Raw genomic sequence first — 24,245 nt, forward strand, 5'->3', positions numbered from 1 at the left:
GGAATCTTTAACACTAGACTATAGTTAAGGGGAAGCTTACGATAGATCAGCCCCAAAGTGGAGTAAGATACTGGAACCTCATCCCTGGGAGGATATATCCTCTTGAGTTCTTCTCTGTTGTCCCTGCCTGGTCTTCCACCACCATATTCAGCTTTTCCAACTGCCCCTTCATCTGTTGATGCCCCATAGGATCCCTTATCAGAGGAGCGGTTCCATGTGGAGCTACACTTCAGCCCTGGAGTAAAAGGTGTTGAGGAAGAAGGCAACGCCCCAACTGGCTATGGATTCCGTCCAGCTTCTTCTGAGGTGGGTTGGAGTGCTGGGGTTTTAGATTAGAGGATTTAGGAACCAAGTGGTGGGAAACTTGAAAACAGTACAGGGAGGTAAGAGGGTTGGGGGTCTAGGATTAGAAGGCTGGAGGCCATTAACTCCTCTTGAATCTGTGCTTGTTGTTGGGTAGAATGAAGAGATGAAAGCAGACCAAGGCAGCATGGAGAACCTGTGCCCAGGGAAGGCATCGGATGAGCCAGACCGGGCATTGCAGACTTCACCTCAGCCCCCTGAGGGCCCTGGCCTCCCAAGGAGATCACCCCTCATTCGTAACCGAAAAGCCGGCTCCATGGAGGTAATAGGAGGGGCTTGGGAGAAAGAAGTGGTGGAATTGTTCATAGGACAATATCCATAAATCCTCTGAATCACTTTGGGGGGATTCTTGGCACCTTAAGCAGAGTCCTTCTGCCCCTGATGGATATGTTTTATTTAATCTCCGTTTCATAGCTGGTCTCCCAATAAAGCTCCTTTAAGTTGGTTGCTACCTCTGAGATTAAGGAGATGTCAGTGAGAGGTGCCGAGAGATAGGATTTTAAGAGATGATAATGAGGAGGAGGCCTTTGGATGAATTTGAAAAGGCTGTTCTTTAAAAGGAAATATAGTAGAAATAGCATGAACTCTGGGCTAAACTCCCAGGCTGATATCTAGAAGCTGTGTGACCTTGGACAGGTAACTTCTCCAAGCCTCAAGTTTTTTTTTGTCTATGAAACACAAGCAATATCCACCATATAGATGCTCAGTAAACAGTAGCTATAATAATAAAACAATTGATACTAAAGGCCAGGCTGTCTCCATCTCTTTGTTCCCTTGGGTTAAAAACTATAGCTCAAACAGGAGCAATTATATAGCACTCTAATTTCATTCCTTTAGAGTTATCGGTATTCATTCCAGAAAGGAAATAAAGTATGGAGGTCTCTCTGTGTTACCCTCTGTTCTGATGAGGAGATCTAGGGACCTGGGCCTGTGTCTGCCTCTAGGCCTGGTTCCAATTCTCTAGCCTAGAGGAAGTAACTGTTGTAAATATTACATTGTATCCAGCTAACTGTGCTGGGGTTTTTGTTCCTGGTTTTTTCCTGCAGAGTCTTTTCCTCTTGGGCCCAATGACACTCTTTTTGACCCCATGATTTATCCCTGTCTCAGTGACTCTGACTGTCCGATTTGGGTCCTGCTTTGACAGACAAATCTGTTCACCTGGCTTTGTACCAGCTCTCTGTCTTAAAGGAATTGATCTTTCATTTTAGGACTACTCAGAAGAATTTGCAACTAGCTTACATAGGTTCAGCCAGAGGTTTACGGTTCAGATTTTGGAGAAAGTTGGAAAGATAAACTGCACTCTGTTTTGGGCTTATTTTTTCTTCCTGATTATTTTAAGATAGATTTGATGTTGTGACTACTCAGAGCTTCTTTAAGTGTGGTATGCATCATTTTCCCTTTGATGTATAAGTTAACTTAGTATCCATAATATACTAGTACCCTGCAGACTCATGTGACTAGATCAAATGGACAGAATGATGTATAATCTTCCATCAATAAAATGCTTTTCCACATCTGAATGTCTTCCCCATTCACATCGTCTGCCAGTCTCTCTGGCACTGTTGTGCTTAACCCCCACTTTTCTGGTTTAAGCAGTCGAGAGACATAGGCAAAGCAGAGCCCTCTGTGTATCATCTCTCAGACTTGAGGAGTTGGCTTTTTTCTTTCAGGACTATAGGGAAGCTTCCTGTTGTAATCACATTCCTTCCTTTTAGTTCCTAGTGTTACTTATACCATGGCTTATCCAGGATGATGGTAGCCCAAGATATGTTCCTCAGTTTTGCAAGAAAATTGTCTCTTTACTCCTTGGTCACACAGCCTTTTAATATTAATATTTCCTTTCCTTATTCTATAGGTATAGGCATTGGTAGTTTTATCCTTATTGACTACAACGCTTCCCCCATCCCTTCTTCTGCTCTTGTCATCTCATATTTTTGGACAGTTTTAGAATATAGATCTGTGACCTTCATAGCAGCTGTGCCCTAGGTAATGATCCTCTCCAGGTCTATAACTAGCTCTGCCTCACTGGGGCTTTTGGGAGCCTGGGAGTTAAAGGAGCCGTGACCGGCTTTCCACCCGGTCTGATTGCAGGTCATGAACATGCAGTGCACGGGGAACCTGGACCTGATCCCCTTGCGGGGACGGCGCCGCAGGAGGTCAGGAGACCTCCCCCGGCCTTCCCCAGCCATCGGCCTACAGCCCCGGGCTGTGTCCACCACTCACCTGGCATCCTGCACACAGGTGTCCCTCCCTACTTCATCTTCCTTTCCTGCCTCTATCTTTGCCTTTTGGGACCTAGGGACTCAGAACATTATCTGGGGGTTGGAGGGTGTGTATGTTGGGGTTTGTGTGATTAGGCCTTCGTAGCCTTTTTAGAAATCTGTTACACGTCTCCAGACATGGAGGGGAGGGCCTCTTGGTTCAGATAAGAAACTGAGTGTGGTTGCCATAACCACAGTTGTCCCATGGAAAGAAGAGAGGGTAGCCAGACTTTATTTCTTATTGTTGCTCAGCTATTGTGATTGGCTTTCTGAATCCCATGGAGGGATAGATAAGATTAAGGAATACTGCTCTGCTGAGAACTGAAAATAGTTGAATAATGATTTCTCAGATTTGGGATAGAAGGGCAATGGGGACAGGCATCTTGGAAATACAAGTGCCTTCTGGTATGGGATTCCCTGTACAGTTCCCTCTGCGAAGTACATTCTTCATTCCCTTTTCATTCTTCTTCCCCCATAAAAATCTTTTGATTCTTCCAGACTTTCTGACATTGCTTGGCTTTATAGGGGCAGGAATTCTGGACCAGGGTTTTAGACTTCTTGGTTGAGGTGCCAAAATGGTAATACAGAGTCCTTTCTCTCCAGGTGCTTTCTGAGACTTCATCCTCGAGGCCTGGTGGCTACCGGCTCTTTTCATCTGCACGGCCACCAACGGAGATGAAGCAGAGTGGCCTAGGTATGGTCTTCCAGCATCTCACCTGTTGTTGTTGGGGAGGTGTGTCTGTCTGTTCCTCAGGGTTTTATTGTGGGAAACCTTAGTCATGGGTGTTGGGGTCATTTCAGTCTGTGGAATTGTCGGTGGGGCTAGGGAGGATGAATTGGGAGAAGCCATGTTTAGGTGTGAACTTTGAACCCAGATGATTGTTTCCATTCCAGGAAGGTGTTTGTCTTTTGTTTTTTTATACCAACTCCCATTTCTCTGGCTGAAGGACTTTTTTCTGGCTTCCCCTCTCATTCCTTATCTGTCCTCCCAGTCTAGCCCCAACCTTAAGGGGCCATGGAGACTCTGATACTTCAGAGTTACCAGAGACAAAACTATAAATAGATGTACTTGTGACCTCCTCATAAGTGTCATATTCCTCATTTGGACAACTTGTGCCATGTCTTCCTCTGAGACCTATGTTTATTGTATCCCTGCTCAGGCCCCTCCTACCTCCATGGCTCTTTCATCCTCTCCTAATCCTGTAATTTTTTTTCCTTCCTTCCTGAAAATTGAGGGACAAATCTGAGACTGGTGTAGTGGCAGAGGCTTCTCTCAGGACTTTGAGGGAATGTCTCTTGATTTTTTTGATTCCTGGAGAGGGGTGGAGAACATCATTCAACCTTTCCTAAGAACACAGACTGCAGGAAGGACCAAGCCTCAGAGGGTATTGTATTCTTTGGGAGCGGGGAGTGGTCCTTGGGAGGGGCTATCTTTGAATACAGTGTCTTGTGAGCCAGTAAGTAAACTGGCAGTTAGAGACAATTGTGTGGCGTCTGGACTTGGTTCTCGGGCTCTTTCTATCTTGTCCTATTATTCACTCCATTTAGCTCCTTTCATTTTTCTGTTAATTTTGTCCTTGGCAATTTCTTGGCCTAAACATAATCAGCATTTGGACCAGCAAGGGGGAGAAAGGTTTTGGTAACTTTCCTGGCTAGTTTTATGGAAGTAGGTTGCCTTCTAGATCCCTGAGATGAGGTAGATGGTTTGGGGCCTGGAAAATAAATGGCAAATTGATGGATCTGTGACACAGACTTCTCTTCCTAGAAGTTTCAGTAACGAATAGGTTTCAAGTAGGCTGAAAATGAGGATAGGTGTGTCAGGCCCAGTTGAGTAGGAGTGCTGTCAAGGACAAGGGTGGTGGTAACCTAGACACTACCCTCTGAGATGATCCAAGGACTGGACAGGGCAAGATTGGCAGGATGGCACCAGAAAATTATTAGGGGAGGAAGTAAATATAGAACAAAGCTCGGGTGGTCTGGGATAAAGTCTGCTAGTTTCAGCTTCTGTGAAGAAAAGTAGACATATTTAACAAGCTTTATTTGAGCCCCATTCTAGAGCCTGTTTACACATGAAAAGTAGGAGAAGGTGCTGCATAGAACAGCAATCTTGAATTCCAGGACAGAGATTATTAGCTGTCTAAGCTTCTTGATTTTTATGGTAGCTTTGAAATGCTGGGACCCCTGAAACCATGACACCTTCTTTGTGGGCTCAAAGGAAGCTGACCTCCTTTCCATTCTATCCATCTCTGCTATATTAAGTTCCAAAGCCAAAGCCAAGGCCTTGGCTAAGATGGATTTGGAAGGAGAGATGCAACTCCTGAAACTTAGGTGTCAATCTTGTCTCTTTCCTCCCACTCTGTCCTTGTGAGCTACAGTAGGAGAGGGGACTTTGGAGTCTCAACCCTACTCTCAATAATATCTGGAACATTGACTGGCTTATTTGCTTCAGAGATTTTTTAAGTTTTATTTACTCCTCTGGCAGTAGAGTTCCCTTTGCTTTCTTTGAACTTATGTGTGTAGGCATCTGGCTTTGAGATAGGGCTTATGAGACAATAAATGTTTGAGAGCAGAAAAACATGGCTTTTTCATTGTTTCGTGTTTATCAGGTCCTCGTTCTTAATAGGGTCCTCAGCACACAATAGGCATGTTCTGCATGCAGTCACCTGACTCTTCACAGGCCTTTAATTTGTGTCCATCTTCACTTCAGAAACAATGCTCTGTTTCTTCTTGATGAAAAAAATAATTATGTCTTTTCTAAATGAACACAACTGATCTTCAGAATCAGGAGACCTGGACTCTAGTCTAGCTTAGCTCCTAACAAACTATATGACCTTGAGTAAATGAGATCCCTTTTGACTCTCAGTTTCTTCACCTCTAACATGAAGAGATTGTACTGGATAATCTTTAAGTCCCTTCCAGCTTTAAAAATTCAGTAAGTCTCGTACTTCTTTTCTTGGGAAACGTAAAAAAGGCCTGAAGAGAGATAGAAGGAGGGGAATGTTGGATGAAAAACTTAGGAGGGATTGAAACTTACATGAACTTGAAATTTGGGCTGAGTGCTCAAAACCTAGTCTCTAGTTTCAGTCAAAGTTCTTTCCTTGTAAGTCTATAAAGTATTATATTTCTCAATTCTTCAAACTCTATATCCAGGGTAAGGAGCACTGAATTAAATCTAGGGAGATCTAGAGAGATCTACCTATTCTTTTAGCATTCCTAAGAGGCACCTGGAAAACAGTCTATGCCTTTCAGTAGCTTTGAGTCCCCTAATATGACTAACATTGTATTTGTAGTGGTCTCTTGTATCTAGTAGTATAGATCTTTGGCAGAATCCCTACCTTGCTTGCCCGGTGCGACTATGGACAATAGTGAAATCTGTTTGTGGTTATGAGAAGTGGTCACATGGTGGTGGCTCTGAGTAGCTATATGTATGTGTCTTGATGTTGTCATGTGAAGTTATGTGTACTTCTGTGTGGTAATTGCAGCTTTGTGTGGCTACTAATGCACTCCCGGCCTTGCAGGCTCACAGTGCACAGGGCTGTTCAGCACCACAGTGCTGGGTGGCTCCTCCAGCGCTCCGAATCTTCAGGACTACGCCCGCAGCCATGGCAAAAAGCTACCACCTGCCAGTCTCAAGCACCGAGATGGTATGTGGGTGGGTTTGGGGGGCAACTCTTTTTTTCACTTGTCCCCCAGCGCGGACACAGCTCAAGAACTATTCATACTTAAAGTGGCACTGACTCTGGCCTTATAGCAAGTTTTCTTCATCAATTATAGAGGGGAGAAGGAACCAAGACCCCATACACCCCTCCATTTACATTCCCTCTCACCATACAAATACTACTTATTTATGCTTATCCCTTCATAATCTCCCACATACAGCCCTGCTACATCAATTTATTCCACCTTTATATTCTTTCCTGGATTCTGGCCTATAGGAGCAAGGACCAAGGAGGATGATCCGTGGTCAGGAAGAATGCAGTGGAATCTTAATTAAAATCTAGGAAATCAGGGATGGGGAAGTTGCTCAGTCAAGGCAGGAAAGATGATATGGAAAGAGATTGGGGGAAGGGAGGAAAGTTTTTACACAGATTTTATTTCCAAATGACCAGAAAGAGAATGTTGTGGTGAAATTAGGGTTGTTTGTGGGGTCGTACTGTGGTAGAAATGACACACAGATTCCTACAAGGAGATTATACCAAAGGAGAAGATCAAAAGGTAGTAGTCAGGAATCTAGGGGGTGGGGTGGGAACAGATCATATACTAACTGTAAAGAACAGAGTATATTGTGGGCAAATTCCAGAGCAGAGGGTGGGGGCAGGGGTGGGTATAATCCCCATGATGTCTTTTCTCCCCAGAGCTCTTGTTTGTCCCGGCCGTAAAACGATTTTCTGTGTCGTTTGCAAAGCATCCGACTAACGGTACGTTTGCTTCTGACTCAATGTCATTCCCCCTCATCATGTCACCTCCAGACACTTAACCTCTGAGTTCTGACACTGACTCTGCCTCTGTCTTCCACTGTGTTGGCAACCTGGTGTCTCTGAACCACTCACCAGTGTCCCTCTTGGGACATACTCCTTGTTGTGACAAACTTTACTCTTGGCTGCAGCCTGGCTGCTCTATCCGTGTGGCAACTCAGGGATTTACATCCATGGTCACCATCATCACTGTTCTGTCACTTTTTTCAGCATCATCACCAAAACATTAATTAAACCTCTCCCTTTCCCATCACATGACTGCTGGGCTTTGTACAAACATGACAATGGTTCTCCTTCTTAGGAAGAGAATAGTATTTCCTGTATTATCCCCATCTCTTTTTTTTCCCCCTACTCCTCAGCTTATAAGTTTGGTCTTCCTGTTTTTTTCTCCAACTTTTTGTTGGAGTGAATGACTAATTTGTTTCTCTTTTGGAGCAATGTTGCTGCAGTTCCCAGCTCCCAAGCATACCCATAAGGTCTTGAGTTTACAGTTTTCCATCACCATATTCCTATCTCCTATCATTGTGTGTACTTTATGTGGCTCTTGTGCTCCTGACATTTGCTTTACGTTACTACTAACCTAGGGCGTTGGCCTAGAAAACAGGAGCCCAGACCGATTTGGGATAAAGAGAGAAAGAAAGGAGTAGGAGGTAGTAGGTAAAGGAAAAGGGATTGTACCTTGGGTTATATAACACGAGTTACTACACAGTTTCCCTTTAGCCCCAGCCTAAGACACTGCTATCTCAGATAAGCTTGAAGTGAAGGTTGAGATGTCACCTGGGAATTCTGGGGGACTTAGGAAGGAATAATACTTCAAGAATATTGAAGAACTGGTCTGGTCATACTAAGGTGGGAGAGTTTAGAGATCTGTGTAAACCAAAAATTGAAGAGCTGTGGTCTCTTTGTAGGGCATGGCAGGGAAACCCAGGACTTACTCCCTGTTTTATCCTTCATATTCCTCATTTCTCTCTGCCTTGTACCTTGTTTTCAAGGTAAATCCGGTTTCTTTATATATGATTTTCTTCTGTCCGAGAACTAAGACTCTGCAAAGGAGGCAAAATTAGCCTGGCTTCCTGGCTGGAAAAACCTCCATAGCCAGTGGCAGCTGCTAGATTTTAGCCCAGTCAGGCCATACTTCTCCACTAGGCACTGCTGAAATCTCCCTAGGTTGACTAGCCTATACTTGCTCGGTTTATAACCCCACCCCCACCCTGGCTCCCATTTGTGCCTGTGACAGGAGCTCCCCTTTTAGAGTGGCATCGCTGTGCCTTCATATTTAGCTCCAAATTCTTCTGGCCTTCATGTGTCACAATCATCTCCAGAGTAGAGCCTCACGCACCAACCCAACCCCACAACTTGGGACTTGGACTTATGAGATGTGTTACTTAGAGTATAGAATATAGTACCAGGAAATTGGGCCCCTGAAATCAGAGCTAAATCACTGATTTAGCCTAGTTCTTAGGCTTTATGAGAAAAGATCCAAATTCATAAAACAGATCCTCAAACCTATATATCTCTAGTTCCCTGAAGCCTTCGTTAGCAGCCTCACCAGTTGAAGAAGAGAAGAATTAATTCTCCTGAAGGAAGAGCAGAAGAAAGACCTGGACAATTCAGATATGGTACAGGAGAGAAAATTCAGGATCTCCTTTGACACCCTGCACACTTCCTCAGAGACCTTCTGGCCCTCTTCTTGTACTTGAGTTTGGAGGCTAAAGTGCCTCAGATACCAGAATCTGGGATCTACCTGTTGGAGAAATTTGGAGCTATTACATCTCTTGCTGAAGATTATCTAGATTTAAGTTGTCCCTCTGGACAACATGAGGGCTCTACCCCATGGTCAAATCTTGTGTCACTGACCCAGCAATTACAGAGTGGATGCTCTGTCTACAATTGTTTATGCAGATTAGTCACAACAATATGCCAACCTACTGTCCCATCATCACCATTTCCTTGCCACGAGGTCTGTCTTTGAAATAGCAGCTGGAAAACCTGACCTAGCTTTGGCAAGGAGGCAAGGCAGTATCTCACTTTAGCAGGAGAACATCTGTCAGCCTATCCCTGCCTCTGTTCCTGATATGCTTCTGTCACATCCTGTGACTATGTTGAGTATACAAGAATGGCCCATTACTAAACTGCATGCTGAACTCACTAAAGTAAACTAATATAGTGGGAAAGAGACTAGTTTACCCTTATCCAGAATGTTAGAGTGTACCCATTGGATTTACCAAGCCCATTTTTTGTAGGATACACTTAGTGCCTGGATAGAGCTGAAACCTCTCCTGACATCCATAATAATGTCTCTGGAAACCATAGTCTCATAAGATCACTCTGTGGAACCACTTCTGATCTGGGAGTTCTTTAGCTACCCTAACATAACTTGTCTATACCATCAGGTCTTAAGACAGCATACCTTTCTCCTAGGATCCTTTCCTTATTGCTCCTCCTATGCCCCTTTCCACATGCCTTTCACTGCCTTCAACCTTTTGCATTTGAATTGCATATATCCACAAAGTTTGCCACGCAGCTAAAATTGTAAGTGGTTCAGGATTGAAGCTTTTCCACTCACCAGCTGACCAAAGTTAGACAGCAGTGGGAAGAAAATATAGAATTACCTAACTTTTTTTTGGCTTATGTAATAGATACAGTGTCTCCTGAATCCTGAGATTTATGCAATTATTTTTTAAATATCTGCATATTTGGGTAAGCGTAAAGGCTGATTAGTCAATATCATCATTTTCACTTACGGATTCCGTTTTTTACATACTCTGTTTAAAAGGACCTCTATACCTGGTGTTCTGCCAATCTCCTTAGCCACCTATCTAATACCTTCCCTGTTTGTGGCTATTTTAGAGTCTGGTCCAGAGGCCTGGCCTGAGCCTTTTTAGCTTCAAACTCTATCTTGATTCCCTCTACCATTTTTGATACTCTTCTCTAAGTGACTTTGAATCTTTGCATCTCTATACCAACTTTATAAATACATTTGTCTGTGAAGCAGGCCCTAAGTAGGGATGTTCAGGGATCATCTGTTCAGGGATGACCAGGAACACTGGAGCTCTAATCAAGACTTCCAGCCACAAAACTGCCAGCTTACCCCCATCTAGAATGATGTGACTGCTCTCTGTAAGCACTGACTTAATTTATCCTCAGTGAGAGAGGGGAGGGCCTTGCTGTATGATGAGGGTTCACTAGCCCCTTCTTTTAGATTCCATGTGATGCCGACTCTTCTTCCCTGCAAGAGATACCCAGTGGTTCTGACCATCTCTCCTTCTCTCTTAGCTCACCTTGGAGTTGAGTGGTCCCACTTCCTAGTAATGCTTGTGCCATTCAGTGCCCCCCTCATTGTCTCTCCCTCTTCTCTTTCTTTATCTTTGTGCTTCCTGCCGTGGTCCCCCCCATCCCCTCCAGAGCTGCTGGATGACCAGCACCCTGTGGTCCGGTTGCTGCGCAGTTTTTCCTCTGACTGTCCAGGGGGCCGGCCAGTCTCCTTGGATGCCACGCTGGCGCATCACCTGCACCAGTGCTCCTACCACCTGCGCCTCTTCCGGAACTGGCTGCGCTCAGGCCAGGATGACCCCGAGTGCCTCTACGGTACCCCCTGCCACCAAGCTGGCTGCTGCCGTTACCCTGGCTGGGACTGACTGCTTTGCTTATTGCACTTCTGGCAGGAGAGTCCACCTATTCCTTTCTCCTGTTTACCCTAAGGTTATGTGACTTGCATTTAGTTGCTTGGATGGGATTGGGGCCAGACTACCTGGTAGCTGTAGCATTGGCTGCTCATCCCCTTCCTGTTCTCCTTTCTCACTGCCTCCTAATGTTACCCATTCCCAACTCTATTCAGTATAGGAATAGTCTCTTGCCCTGGAATCTGCTCTTGTGTCTATAACCCTCAGCTAGCACCATCTTCAAATCTAAATATTTTTCTAGCCCCTCTGAGGAGCTAAAGACCATATACTTCTATGCTCCTGCCACTAGAGTACAGGGGAAAATTGAGGCACAAATGTCTTAATCGAATCTTTGAAGCACACAAGGGCCAGAGCTTAGAAGATGGTCAGGTGTAATCTTTTTGAGTTATAGATTTTAGTCATTAGGGAACAAGAGGCTATGTCTTACATAGGTATTGTTGTTGTGCCTACTCTTAGTTTCTTTAAGGAATTGTAAAGAGACATAGGAAAGATTGGGGGCTGAAAAAAGTACTTGGGATGTGTGTTCTTAATCCTCTAATGGGGACTTTTTTTTTTCTTTCACCAAGAGGCCCTGGGATTAAGGTTCCAAATTTAGGTTTACACTTCACCCAACCCAGACTGGGGAACTTACCTCGGAATTGTTGGGTTCAGCACAGAGAATCAGTATTTATTCTTTTTCCTAGGGGTTTGCCTCATTTTCCTGATGGACTAGAGAAATTCTAGCAAGTCTTCTGGGGTTTTCCAGTGAGAGCAGAAGGGGAAGCTTTGATGTGATGGAAATGACCAAGAAAGAACTTCCATCCCCCAGCCTGTTCATGCATGTGGTTTTCCTGGGCTGAGCTTCATGTGTATTGCATGCACTCCAGCTTGCTTCCAGACTAGCTTTCAGCTAGTCTTTCTACCCATATCCTAAATCTGCATGAACCCCTCCTCAGATTCCATGCCCCCCTCTTTAATCCAGTTCTCTTTACATGATCCCTGAAACCTGCTGTTTCTTCCCAGCTCCATGACCTCCCTACCTCATTTAGACCTACAATTTCACCATTACCTCTGGACTTTTGTTTTATTCCCCTAGAAAGAGCAGGAGCAATGTAGGTACTTACCCTATTGGAATTCTGTTGATTTTTCCATGGGTCATTGCAGGCTCTCCATAGGTAGGATCAGAGATGATTCGATTCACTTGGAGGTCTTAGCAGGTAGACTTTTTAGGAAATCTGGAAGTGAGAAACAGACTCCTTTATGGGCTCTAAAGAGTTCCCACTCTTGAGAATCTTGGATACCCCATCTCCAAAAGCCACGGACTCTCCTGATGGCTCTCAGGGACTCTCCATGCTTCCTTGGACAATTGGGGTATATCTGGCAGGAATAACATTGACTTTGCCCATCTCTTTTCTAACAGGATTTGAAGGGTGTTCCATGGTGCCTACCATATACCCTCTGGAAACACTGCATAATGCCCTTTCCCTGCGTCAAGTGAGTGAATTCCTGAGTACCGTCTGCCAGCGCCACACTGATGCCCAAGCGCAGGCATCTGCAGGTATGGAGAATACTCTTATCTTGTACGTCTGTCTCTGTCTCTGCCCCTGTGCTTCCTAGAACATGAATAATAAATTAAAAATATAGGCACTCTAAAAAGACACAAAAGTAGACTTGAAAAATTGTTTAATTGCATAGGCCAATTCAACATCATAACTTCCCAAGTTAATTTATAAATTTAACATAATTCCAATAAAAATGCGGCTGTTTTTCTAAAGTCAGACAAATTGATTCTGAAGTTGTCATTGAAAAATAAGCAAGAGTAGCCAAAGAAAACCTCAAAAAGAAGAGTAGTTAAAAGTTACTAGCCCTATCAGATCTCACAACATTCTATAAAACTTCTATTATGAAAACACTGTTGTATTGTACGTGAATGGACAGAGAGACCAATCAACAGAATAGAAAATATACAAACAGATGAAGTTAGTATTTCAAAATACTGGGGGAAAGATAGACATTTTAGAAATGTCTATTTCTACATTTCAGAAATGTTTATTTTACATTTGAGAAATCTAAATGTAAAAATTAATTAATAGGTTGTTCCAAGGGCTTGTCTTTTCATAGAAGCACCAAAAAATCAAGCAAAAACTATCAGAATCAGCTTTGTCAGAACTCTGGAAAATAATCAAAAGTTTGCATCAACCAGGAAAATGGTCAATTGAGAAAGAGGCAACCTAAGAATGGGAGAAAGCTTCCCATCATTTTACTGTCTCTTATCCCACCCTCTCCCCAACTTTGGCATCAGTCTTAAAGACAGCAGGCCATGTTCTCAGTGTGGGGCTCTGGTCCCTGGTTCCAAAGAGAGAACAGACTTTATTCTCAAAGAATTGTGTTTGTCTATTCTAATTTATCTATTCTAACTTGTCTAACCTAAAGAACTGTCACAGGGTACTTACCTTTGTTTCACTTAACTTGGACCTGAATCAGGGCAGTAAAGTAGCGGAGAGTGTTCCTTGAAAACAGTGTAAGGCATATGAATAACATGCTGCTTCCTGGGGCAAAAATTATAATTGAGGCAAACAATAAGTGTACTGAAAGCCTGGGGTAAAGACTTAGGGAGAGAATTTTTTTGGAAAATTAAAGCATTCAAAGGCACCCACATATGCTGGGGAATTTAGAAGCCATTTGCATGCCTAGGGAGGGACGCACGTGCAGAAAACACACAAGATGACCCTAAGATTTTACCTCTGGTTGAACTCTGTACTTGGCACAAGCAAGAAGTGAAGACCAAGGGGGAGTTGTAAACACTTTTGCTAACTGTTGAAGGAATACCTCAACACAGAACCAATCTGTAAAGGCTGAGAGAACTCCCCTTCCCTCCCTTCTCCTTTCCCCCCATCTTCCCCTCCCCTTCTTTTGGTTCTTGGCATTCAAGGAAATCCTTGTCAGAACACTAGTTGTGAAACAAGCTAAAGGAACAGAGACTTCAGAGACTACACATGGTAAAGAAGACAGACTTCACAAAAAGAGTTTAGAAAAATCACTAAACAGCCACAGCCTACAGCAAACAATGAAAACAAACCTTAAGGAGGGGGAATAATCTGATACTCAGAGTTAATGCATCATTCAAAATGTCCAGTTTTCAACAAAACATTATACACTATGCAAAGATACAAGACAATATGATCCATTCACAGAAGAAATTAATGGAAACAGTCCCTGAGGAAGCACTCACTAGGACAAATATTTTAAATCAGCTATCTTAAATATGGTTAATGAGCTAAGGGAAACCATGGACAAAGAACTAAAGGACATCAGGAGAATGTCTCAGCAAATACAGAATGTCATTAAAGAGATAGAAAATATAAAAAGGAACCAGGCAGAAATTCTGGGACTGAAAAGTATAACAAACGCAAAACTCACTAGAGGGTTTCTTAGAAGATATGAGCATGCAGAAGAAAGAGTCAGCAAAATAAAGATAAGTCATTTGAAAGTGTCCATTTTGAGAAGGAGAAAGAAAAAAGAATGAAAAAAATTAACAGAGCCAAAGATATTTGTGGGATACCATCAAGGATACCAACATATTCATAGTGGGAGTCCCAGAAAGAGAGAGAGGCAGAAAAAATATTTGAATAATGGCTCTGAAGACTTCTCAAATGTGATAAAGACACAAATCTATACATCCAAATAATTCAGACACCAGGAAGGATAAATTCAAAGATATCCGCACTTAGGGGCACCTGGGTAAATTGACCTGAGTCAATTAAGCGCTCGACTTTGGTTCAAGTCATTATCTCATGGTTTGTGGGTTTGAGCCCTGCATCGGGCTCTGTGCTGACGGCTCAGAGTCTGGAGCCTGCTTTGGATTCTGTGCCTCTTTCTCTCTCTGCCCCTCTCCCATTCACCTCTGTCTCTCTCTCTCAAAAATAAACATAAAAAAAAATCCACTGAGATACATTATTATCAAATTGTCAAAAGACACAGAACATCTTGAAAGTAGTAAGAAAAAAACAACTTGTCACATACAAGGGATCTTTAGTAAGATTAACAACCAATTTCTCATCAGAAATCACAGAGTCCAGAAAGCAATAGAATGACATATTTAAAGTGCTAAAAGAAAAAAAAATGGGGGCGCCTGGGTGGCGCAGTCGGTTAAGCGTCCGACTTCAGCCAGGTCACGATCTCGCGGTCCGTGAGTTCGAGCCCCGCGTCAGGCTCTGGGCTGATGGCTCGGAGCCTGGAGCCTGTTTCCGATTCTGTGTCTCCCTCTCTCTCTGCCCCTCCCCCGTTCATGCTCTGTCTCTCTCTGTCCCAAAAATAAATTTAAAAAAAAACGTTGAAAAAGAAAAAAAAAAAAAAAATTAAAAAAAAAAAAGAAAAAAAAATGTCAACCAATAATTATTTATGTAGCAAAACTGTTCAGAAATGAAAGAGAAATTAAGACCTTCTGAGAAATGCTAAAAGTAGCCTTTGACGCTGACATAAAAGGACACTAGATAGTGACTTGATACCATACCAAAATAAAGGTAACTACATTGGTAAATATAAAAGTCAGCATTACTGTATTTTTGATTTGTAACTTCTCTTTTTGTGTCATATATAACTTAACATAAATGAATAAAACAATCATCACAAGTCTGTATTAATGGGCATATAATAAATAAAGATATAATTTGTGACAGTAACAACATAAGGTGAGGGCTGAGCTTTATAGGAGCAGAGTTTTTGTATGTTATTGAAGCTAAACTGTCATCAATTCAAACAAGATTGTTATAAATTTAGAATGTTAATTGTAAGCTCCTCGGTGATCACTAAGAAAATATCTAGAAAATATACAGAAAAGGAAATGAGAAGGGAATCAAAATGGTACACTACATAAAATCAATTAAACCCAAAGATGATAGTAATGGAGCAAAGGAGGAAAAAAATAAAGTATAAGCTGTATAGAAACAAATAGTGAAATGGCAGAATTAAGCTCTTCCTTATCAGTAATTACTTTAAATGTAAATGAATAAAACTCTCCAATTAAAAGGCAGAGATTAACAAAATGGGTTTTTTAGAAAGTCATTCAACTATATGCTATCTACACAAAATTCACTTTAGATCCAAAGATGCAAATAGGTTGAAAATGAAAGGATAGAAAAAGATATCCCATGCAAATAATAACGAAATGAGAGCCAGGGTAGCTATACCAATGTCAGACAAAATGGTCTCTCAATAAAAAATTGTTATAAGAGACAGAGAAAGTCACTCTATGTTGATAAAAAGGTCAGTTCATCAAGAACACAACAAAAATTATAAACATATACTCACCGAACAACAGAGTCCCCAAATATATGAAGCAAACATTGACAGAATTGAAGGGAGAGATAGTTCTATGATAATAGTGTAATATCTCACCTTTAATAATAGATAAAACAACCAGACAGAAGATCAGTAGGGAAACAGCTTCAATAATGCTATAAACCAGCTAAACTTAACAGATATATAGAATATTCCATCACCAACAAATAGAGATTCTTCTTTAAATTTTTTTTTTTTCAACGTTTTTTATTTATTTTTGGGACAGAGAGAGACACAGCATGAACGGGGGAGGGGCAGAGAGAGAGGGAGACACAGAATCGGAAACAGGCTCCGGGCTCTGAGCCATCAGCCCAGAGCCCGACGCGGGGCTCGAACTCACGGACCGCAAGATCGCGACCTGGCTGAAGTCGGACGCTTAACCGACTGCGCCACCCAGGCGCCCCAAATAGAGATTCTTCTTAAGTGCGCATGGAATATTCTACAGGATAGACCATATGCTAGGACACAAAAAAAATAAATTTTAAAAAATTGAAATCATACCAAATATCCTCTCTAACCACACTGGAATGGTGCTAGAAATCATTAATAGAAAGAAAACTGGAAAATTCACAAATATGGAGAAATTAAACATTTGGTTTTTTTAATGTTTATTTTTTACAGAGAGAGAGAAAGGGTGGGGGGAGAATCAGAGAGAGGGAAACACAGAATTGAAGCAGGCTCCAAGCTCTGAGCTCTCAGTACAGAGCCTGATGGGGGCTCAAACTCACAAACCTCAAGATCATGACTGAGCCACGCAGGCACCCTGAAATTAAACATATTCTTAACCTATGCGTCAAAGAAGAAATCACAAGGGAAGTTAGAATATACTTTGAGATGAATGAAAGTGAAAATGCAGCATTCCAGAAATTATGGAATGCAGCAAAATCAGTACTAGGAGTGAAATTTATACCTGTAAACACCTACATTTGAACACAAGAAAGATGGTAAACCAAAAACCTAACTTTATACTTTAAGGAACTAAACCCAAGGCTAGTAGAAGAAAAGAAATAGTGAAGATTAGAACAAAGACAAAAGAAGGAAGGAATAGAAAACAGAATCAACAAAACCAAAAGTTGGTTCTTTGAAAAAAATTAACATAATTGACAAACTTTTAACTAGACTAAGAAAAATCAAGTGTCGATGGAAATAACCAAAATCAGGAATAAAACTGGGGACATGGCTGCTGACTTTACAGAAATAAAAAGGATTATAAGAGAGCACTATGAATAATTATATGCCAATGAGTTAGATAACCTAGATGAAATGAACAAATTCCTAGAAACACAGAAACTATAAAAACTGACCCAAGAAGAAATGGAAAATCTGAACATAACCTGTAAGAGAGAAAAAGACTGAATCAGTAGAAAAACTTTTCAAGAAAGAAAAGTCCAAGACAAGATAGCTACACTGGTGAAATCTACCAAATAGTTAATAAGAATTAACTCTAATACTTTTCACACTCTTCCAAAAAATAGAATAGGAGAAAATACTTTCTATGAAGCCATCATTACCTTGATACCAAAGCCAGATAAAGACACCATAAGAAAATTAAACTACAGACCAATATCCCTTATAAATAGAGAAGCAAAAATTCTCAACCAAATACTAGCAAACCAAATCCAACAGCAAGTTGGCTAAGTGAGATTTACCTCAAGAATGCAAGAGTGAAAAAAAAAATGCAAGTATGATTCAACATAAGAAAATCAGTCAGTGTAATGTAATACACTACATTAAAAGAACAAAAAGAGGGGCACCTGGGTGGCTTAGTTGGTTGAGTGTTCCTCTCTTGATTTCAGCTCATGTCATGATCCCAGGGTCATGGGATTGAGCCCTGCTTTGGGCTCTGTGCTGAGCATAGAGTCTCTCTCTCTCTCTCTCTTTCTCATTCTGTCTCTGCCCCCCCCCCCAACTTGCCCCTCTCCCCTGCTTGCATGCACTGTCTCTCTCTCTCTAAAATAAAAATAAAAATATTTAAAAATTAAAAGAGGCACCTGGGTGGCTCAGTCAGTTAAGCATCAAACTCTTGATATCTGCTCAGGTCATGATCTCATGGTCATGTGATTGAGCCCAAGTCAGGCTCCACACTGAGCACAGCCTGCTTGGGATTCTGTCTCTCTCTCTCTCTCTCTCTCTCTCTCTCTCTCTCTCTCTCTCTGCCCCTTCCCCATGTGTGTGCATGCTTTCTCTCAAAATAAATAAATAAACTTAAAAAATTGTTCTATCATTATTTTTACAAGTTAAAAAATTAAATCTTTTAAAAAATAAAAAATAAAAGAACACAGGGAAAAACTCACAATCATCTCCGTTGACATAGAAAAGCATTTGATAAAATCCAATACCCTTTCACGAAAAAAACACTCAGCAAACTAGGAATGGAAGGAAACTTCCTCAACATGATAAAGGGTCTTTATGAACAACCAATAACACACATCATACTCAATGGCAAAAGACTAAAAGTTTTTCCCCTACATTCAAGAATAAGACTAAGATGCCCACATTCACCACTGCTCAACATTGTCCTGAAAATTTTAGGCAGAGTAATTAGGCAAGAAAAAAAAAAAAAGGAATTGAAATTGGAAAGGGAGAAATTAAACCTATTTGCAGAGGATATGGCCCTATATAGAAAAAAAGAAAAGAATCCTCAAAAAAACCCTTCCAAAACTAATGAACAAATTCAGCCCAGTTGCAGGGTACAAAATAAACTCACAAAAATTTATTGTGTTTCTGTAAACAGCAATGAACAATCCAAAAAGGAAATTAAGAAAACAATACCATTTATAATAACATCTGAAAGAATAAAATACCTGGGAGCAAATTTAACCAAGAAGTTTAAAGACTTCTGCACGGTAGACTACAAAACATTGCTGAATAAATTAAAGAAGACCTAAATAAGTGAAAAGAAATCCAATGTTCACACTCCATCCCCAGAGTCTTTTAGTTTTTCCCCTTGTAGCCTCCACCACATGGAATTTTAATACCACAAATATACAATACATGTGTGTTTATGGTCTGTGACCATGTGATGGACCACAAACCAGCAGAATAGCTAAGATTTTTTTTCACCCTCACCAGAACCAATTTTGTTGAGAATGCATGGTCTAGAACAAGGAAATTACAAGGTGGTCCTGAGTCATGTTATAACAAAAGCAAGGAAGTGATCAAGCCCTGAAGAGGCTCCCACTGACCAGAATCAGAACATTTTAGCATTTAAAAAAATTTTTAATGTTTATTTATTTTTGAGAGAGAGAGAGACAAAGAGGGCAGGCAGAGAGAGAGGGAGACACAGAATCCAAAGTAGGCTCCAGGCTCTGAGCTGTCAGCACAGAGCCTGATGCGGGGCTTGAACCCATGAACCTAGAGATCATGACCCGAGCCAAAGTTGGGTGCTTAACCGACTGAGCCACCCAGACACCCCACATTTTAGCATTTAAAAATAATTTAAAGTACACTGAATATATAAAAATCTACAAGCTCATAATAAATAATAAGTAATTCTACTAAAAAGCGGGCAAAAATAAAATAATTCGCATCTGCCACAATTGGAGAATACTTTCACTACCTCTTTTCTCTGAAAACTAATTGGAAGTAAATAAACTCTTATTTTACCTTTTCAGTAAGAACTGCAGTTCAGTGTAATCAAATAGCCCCAGGGAAAGCTCTTCTTTACAGAAAATATGCCAGCTAATAAATGTTGGAGGATTGATAGAACTAGAAAATCACCATTTAAATAATTAAGGATCATTAATGGATACTAACACAATTAAGTGAAATGTTGATTGAGTTGCATGGTGCCCAAGAATTACCTCTAATCAGAACAAGAAAACTTTTCAATGGTGAGATCTTGTGGCTACCACTTAAACCCAGTTAGTAAACTTAGCTTTACTTAGTGGGACAGTGAGATATTATGTGCCTCTAATATGATGTGATGTAAAGTACATCGGATCACCTCTTAAAATATTCTTACCAAAGTTATTTAAACTGAATAATCTAATCAAGCCTTTTATATCTAACTTCCAGTTTATAGGAAATACAAGCAATAGTGAAACAAGTTAAACAATTCTATGAGGGAGCAATCAGACAAATCCAGAATGTGGGAAACAATATTTCTGTGAGACAACTGACCTGTTTTTTTAAAAAAATGAGTGTGAGGGAAATAAATGGTGTGTGTGGCAGGGGGGCGGGGGAGGATAATATTCCAGATCAAAAGAGACTTTGGAGACATAATAAAATGTAATGCATGGTTCATGTTTGGATATTACTAAAGAAGACATTTTTGGAATAATTGAGGGAGATTTGAATATGAATTGGGTATTAGATGATATTAGGGTATTACTATTAAATTTTATTAGCCTTGTTAATGGTGTGTGGCTATGTAGGAAAAATTCCTTATATTTTAGAGATGAATATTGATGAATTTAGAGTTGAAATGTTTCATAATGTCTCTCATTTTTAAAAAAGAACTTCAGTGTGAAGAAATGGGTGAAACAAGTATGGCAAAATGTTAACACATTGATGTGGTAAATATAGGAGATGAATGTATCAGTATGGATTGTACTAGTCTTTCAACAACTTTTTTTAAAAATGGGGAGATACAGTGGAACAGAAAATGAAAATATTCATAATATAAAGTTTAAAATATTAAAAATGGTTTGTGTGAAGCGTCCCTAGGAAACACTACTTTTCAGCCTGAGAAAGCGTAAGTTTGTTTTGGCTTATGTTGAGAACCTGTGGTTCTTGGATTCTTCCTCAAACTCATTTTTTCCTTCCTTCTCTCTCCCCACTCTATCCAGCCCTCTTTGACTCTATGCACAGCAACCAGGCCTCAGATAGCCCATTTTCCCCACCCCGTACTCTGCATTCACCTACCCTACAACTCCGGCAGCGCTCTGAGAAGCCCCCTTGGTGTAAGTAATCCTTTTGGAACTGCCTGGACAAAGGCCAAGAGGGATGGAGGGATTGATGAAAGAGACATCTGTGTCATGAGAGAAATGTAGATGAAGGTTGAAAGACCAGGAATAACCAGTAGGGGAAGCAGTGTCATCTGTTGTTTCCAAGGTGAAGGGAGGATCTCTTTATCTCATTATCTCCGTTCTCCATGCCCCTCTATTTCATTAGAGAGACTCCTAAAAGATAGTGTCCCAGAAGGTCCTTTGGGGAAGAAAGGACTTCATTCTCCTCAGATTCCCATTTTGTCTCTACAGCTTTCTCAACTATAGATGACTTGGGAGGAAACCTGGATATATAGAAAAGTTGGCAGAAAGAAACTAGTATCTTGTATTACTTTCTACATATCCTTTCTTGGAAGTTGTCTGTTCTCAGCTGTTAGTTCAAGTTGAGGTGCTGCTTTTTCCCATCTCTTCTTTATAATATCTAGCCTATCACTAATTTTCCTTGGTAACAGTGTGAACAGTGGAGTCACAAGGAGTTCTTAGGGTAATTGCAGGGAAGGGGAGATACTGGTGACAATCAGAGGGAGTATAAGGGCCCCAGACACCAGTGATGGAAAAATCCTTTCCTTATTCAGCCTGCCTCCAGGAAATAATGAAAATCAAGCATGGCTTTTATTATTTTATTTGGATAGGACTGAAGCAAAGATTCATATTTCAGCATTGGGTTAAATGCTGAATTGGCACTCTGTATGTAGAAGAAACATCCCTTCCTGACACCAAGGGTTCTTCCCCTGAATTTCAGATTCTCTTATATTCACCTTGCCGTTGCTCCTTTTACCTCTCTCCTGGAGTATTTATGGGTTTTGTGCCCCTGGAAATCTTTTTTTTAATAATATTATTATTATTTTGAGTACAGTGGATAATGCAATGTTATAAAACAGTGGTTCAACAAGTCTATACGTTATGCTATGATCACCAGTATAGCTACCATCTGTCACCATACAACCCTGTTACAGTGCCACTGACTATATTCCCTTTGGTGTACTTTTTATTCCTGTGACTTATTCATTCTATAACTGGAAGCCTATATTCTCTACTCCCCTTCACCCGTTTTGCCCATCCCCCCAGCTCCCTCCCCTCTGGCAACCATCAGTTTGTTTTCTGTATTTTAGGTCTGATTCTGTTTTTTATTTGTTTATTTTTTTTTCTTAGATTCCACACATATGTGAAATCAGTGATATTTGTCTTTCTGTCTGACTTATTTCACTTAGCATAATACCCTCTAGGTTCATCCATATTGTCACAAATGGTAAGATTGCATACTTTTAATGGTTGAGTAGTATTCTGTTGCGTATATATACATCTTCTTTATCCATTCATCTATTGATGGACACTTGGGCTGTTTCCATATCTTGGCTATTGTAAATAATGCTGCAATAAACATAGGGATGCATATGTCCTTTCCCGTTAGCATTTTCATTTTCTTTGGGTAAATACTCAGTGGTGGAATTATTGGGTTATATGGCATTTCTATTTTTAATTTTTTGAGGAGCCTCCATACTGTTTTCTGCAGTGACCCTACCAATTTACATTCTCATCAGTAGTGTACAGGGATTCCTTTTCTTCCGTATCCTCCCAGCACTTGTTATTTCTTGTTTTTTTTTTTTAAGTTTTAATTTTAATTCCAGTTAGTTAACATACAGCATTATATGTTATTCCTTGTTTTTTTTTTATTCTAGCCATTCTGACAGGTGTTAGGTGATATCTCATTGTGATTTTGATCTGCATTTCCCTGATGATTAGTGATGTTGAGCATCTTTGTGTGTGACTGTTGGCCATCTGTATGTCTTCTTTGGAAAAATGTCTATTCAGATCTTCTGCCCATTTTTAAATTGGATTATCTGGGGGGTTTTGGTGTTAAGTTGTAGAAGTTCTTTATGTATTTTAGATACTAACCCTTTACTGGATCTATCATTTGCAAATATCTTCTCCCATTTTGTAGGTTGCCTTTTTGTTTTGTTGATGGTTTCCTTTGTTGTGCAAAAGCTTTTCATCTGGGTATAGTCCCAATAGTTTATTTCTGTTTTTGTTTCCCTTGCCTCAGAACACATATCTAGAAAAATGTCGCTTTGGCCAATGTCAGAGAGATTACTGCCTGTACTGTCTTCTAGGATTTTTATGGCTTCAGGTCCTTAATCCATTTTGAGTTTGTTTTATGTGTATGGTGTCAGAAAGTGGTCCAGTTTCCTTCTTTTGCAGGTAGCCTTCCAGTTTTTTCAACACCATTTATTGAAGAGAATGTTTTTCCCCATTGTATATTCTTGCTTCCTTTGTCACAGATTAATTGACCATATAAGCATGGGTCTTTATTCTGTTCCATTGATCTATGAATCTATTTTTGTGTCAGTACTGTTTTGATTACTACAGCTTTATAGTATATCTTGAAATCTGGAATTGTGATACCTCCAGCTTTGTTCTTTCTCAAGATTGCTTTGGCTGCCTCTGGAAACCTTGTTTTTTTCCTGCTTCTGTTTCTGTCTATCCTCTTTGATTTGCCTGAATCAGACCACTAGCTGAATATTAAAGCTACTTCTATCCTTGGGTAAACTTTTTTTTTCTTGTTTTTAATCTACCATCAGACTTTGGACTCAGTATGAGATGTGTAGCCTCATTGGTAAATATTTTCTTTAGGGTTTGTCTGCCCTAAATAGGCTTTGGTGGCCCAAACCATGTTCCTCTTTCTTTCCTGCTTGAAGCATGCTTCCTGTGGTCCTGTACAGAAAAGAGAGAACTGGCATACCCTAAACTCAATGACTGATTCAGCCTTTGCAGTCTCAGGCTTGCCAACTTTCCCAGGTTCTCCTTGATGACAGGATATTCAGGTTTCCTATTTCCAAAATCTATCATTATTGGTATCACAGTGTTATATATATGAAATTACAATACTATCAATAAGTACATTTACAAAAGGAAAAGTAGATTAGTCCGCTACTAGAGGTCAATGAAGTAGAGATTGGGGTAGGAATTGTCCCACAGTGTAATTGAAGACTCTAAAACCTTCATTTTATTACTGTCAGTATCTAGCTAATTAGTTTTTTGTTGTTGTTGTTGTATATGTCTATAACATCCATAAACCTGTATGTGTTCCAAGACTTAGAAGTCTTAACCTTGGATCCAGGATGGATTTCAGGGTAAAGTCTTTGAGCCCCAAGAATTATTTGTGAAGATAGTATGAATATCCATATGCATACCTTT

The 24,245-nt window shown here is 40.6% G+C and overlaps 1 protein-coding gene across 19 annotated transcripts in view; it reads left to right on the plus strand.

Annotated features, from left to right (window-relative positions):
- Positions 1–24,245, plus strand: part of PPIP5K1 (diphosphoinositol pentakisphosphate kinase 1) — a 43,495-nt gene that overhangs the window by 16,448 nt on the left and 2,802 nt on the right. For 6 of the 19 annotated variants that reach the window (XM_058737964.1, XM_058737966.1, XM_058737965.1 and 3 more), the window contains 9 exons: positions 190–306; positions 461–625; positions 2,455–2,604; positions 3,228–3,318; positions 6,143–6,268; positions 6,980–7,042; positions 10,505–10,687; positions 12,182–12,319; positions 20,892–21,005. In XM_058737964.1, coding sequence (XP_058593947.1) covers positions 190–306; positions 461–625; positions 2,455–2,604; positions 3,228–3,318; positions 6,143–6,268; positions 6,980–7,042; positions 10,505–10,687; positions 12,182–12,319; positions 20,892–21,005 — 1,147 coding nt within the window. The remainder of the gene's footprint in view (positions 1–189; positions 307–460; positions 626–2,454; positions 2,605–3,227; positions 3,319–6,142; positions 6,269–6,979; positions 7,043–10,504; positions 10,688–12,181; positions 12,320–20,891; positions 21,006–24,245) is intronic. The other 13 variants (XM_058737979.1, XM_058737980.1, XM_058737983.1 and 10 more) reach the window with 9 other exon arrangements.

Source organism: Neofelis nebulosa, chromosome 7 (assembly GCF_028018385.1).
Source record: "Neofelis nebulosa isolate mNeoNeb1 chromosome 7, mNeoNeb1.pri, whole genome shotgun sequence".
In the NCBI taxonomy this organism is placed as follows: Eukaryota; Metazoa; Chordata; class Mammalia; order Carnivora; family Felidae; genus Neofelis; species Neofelis nebulosa.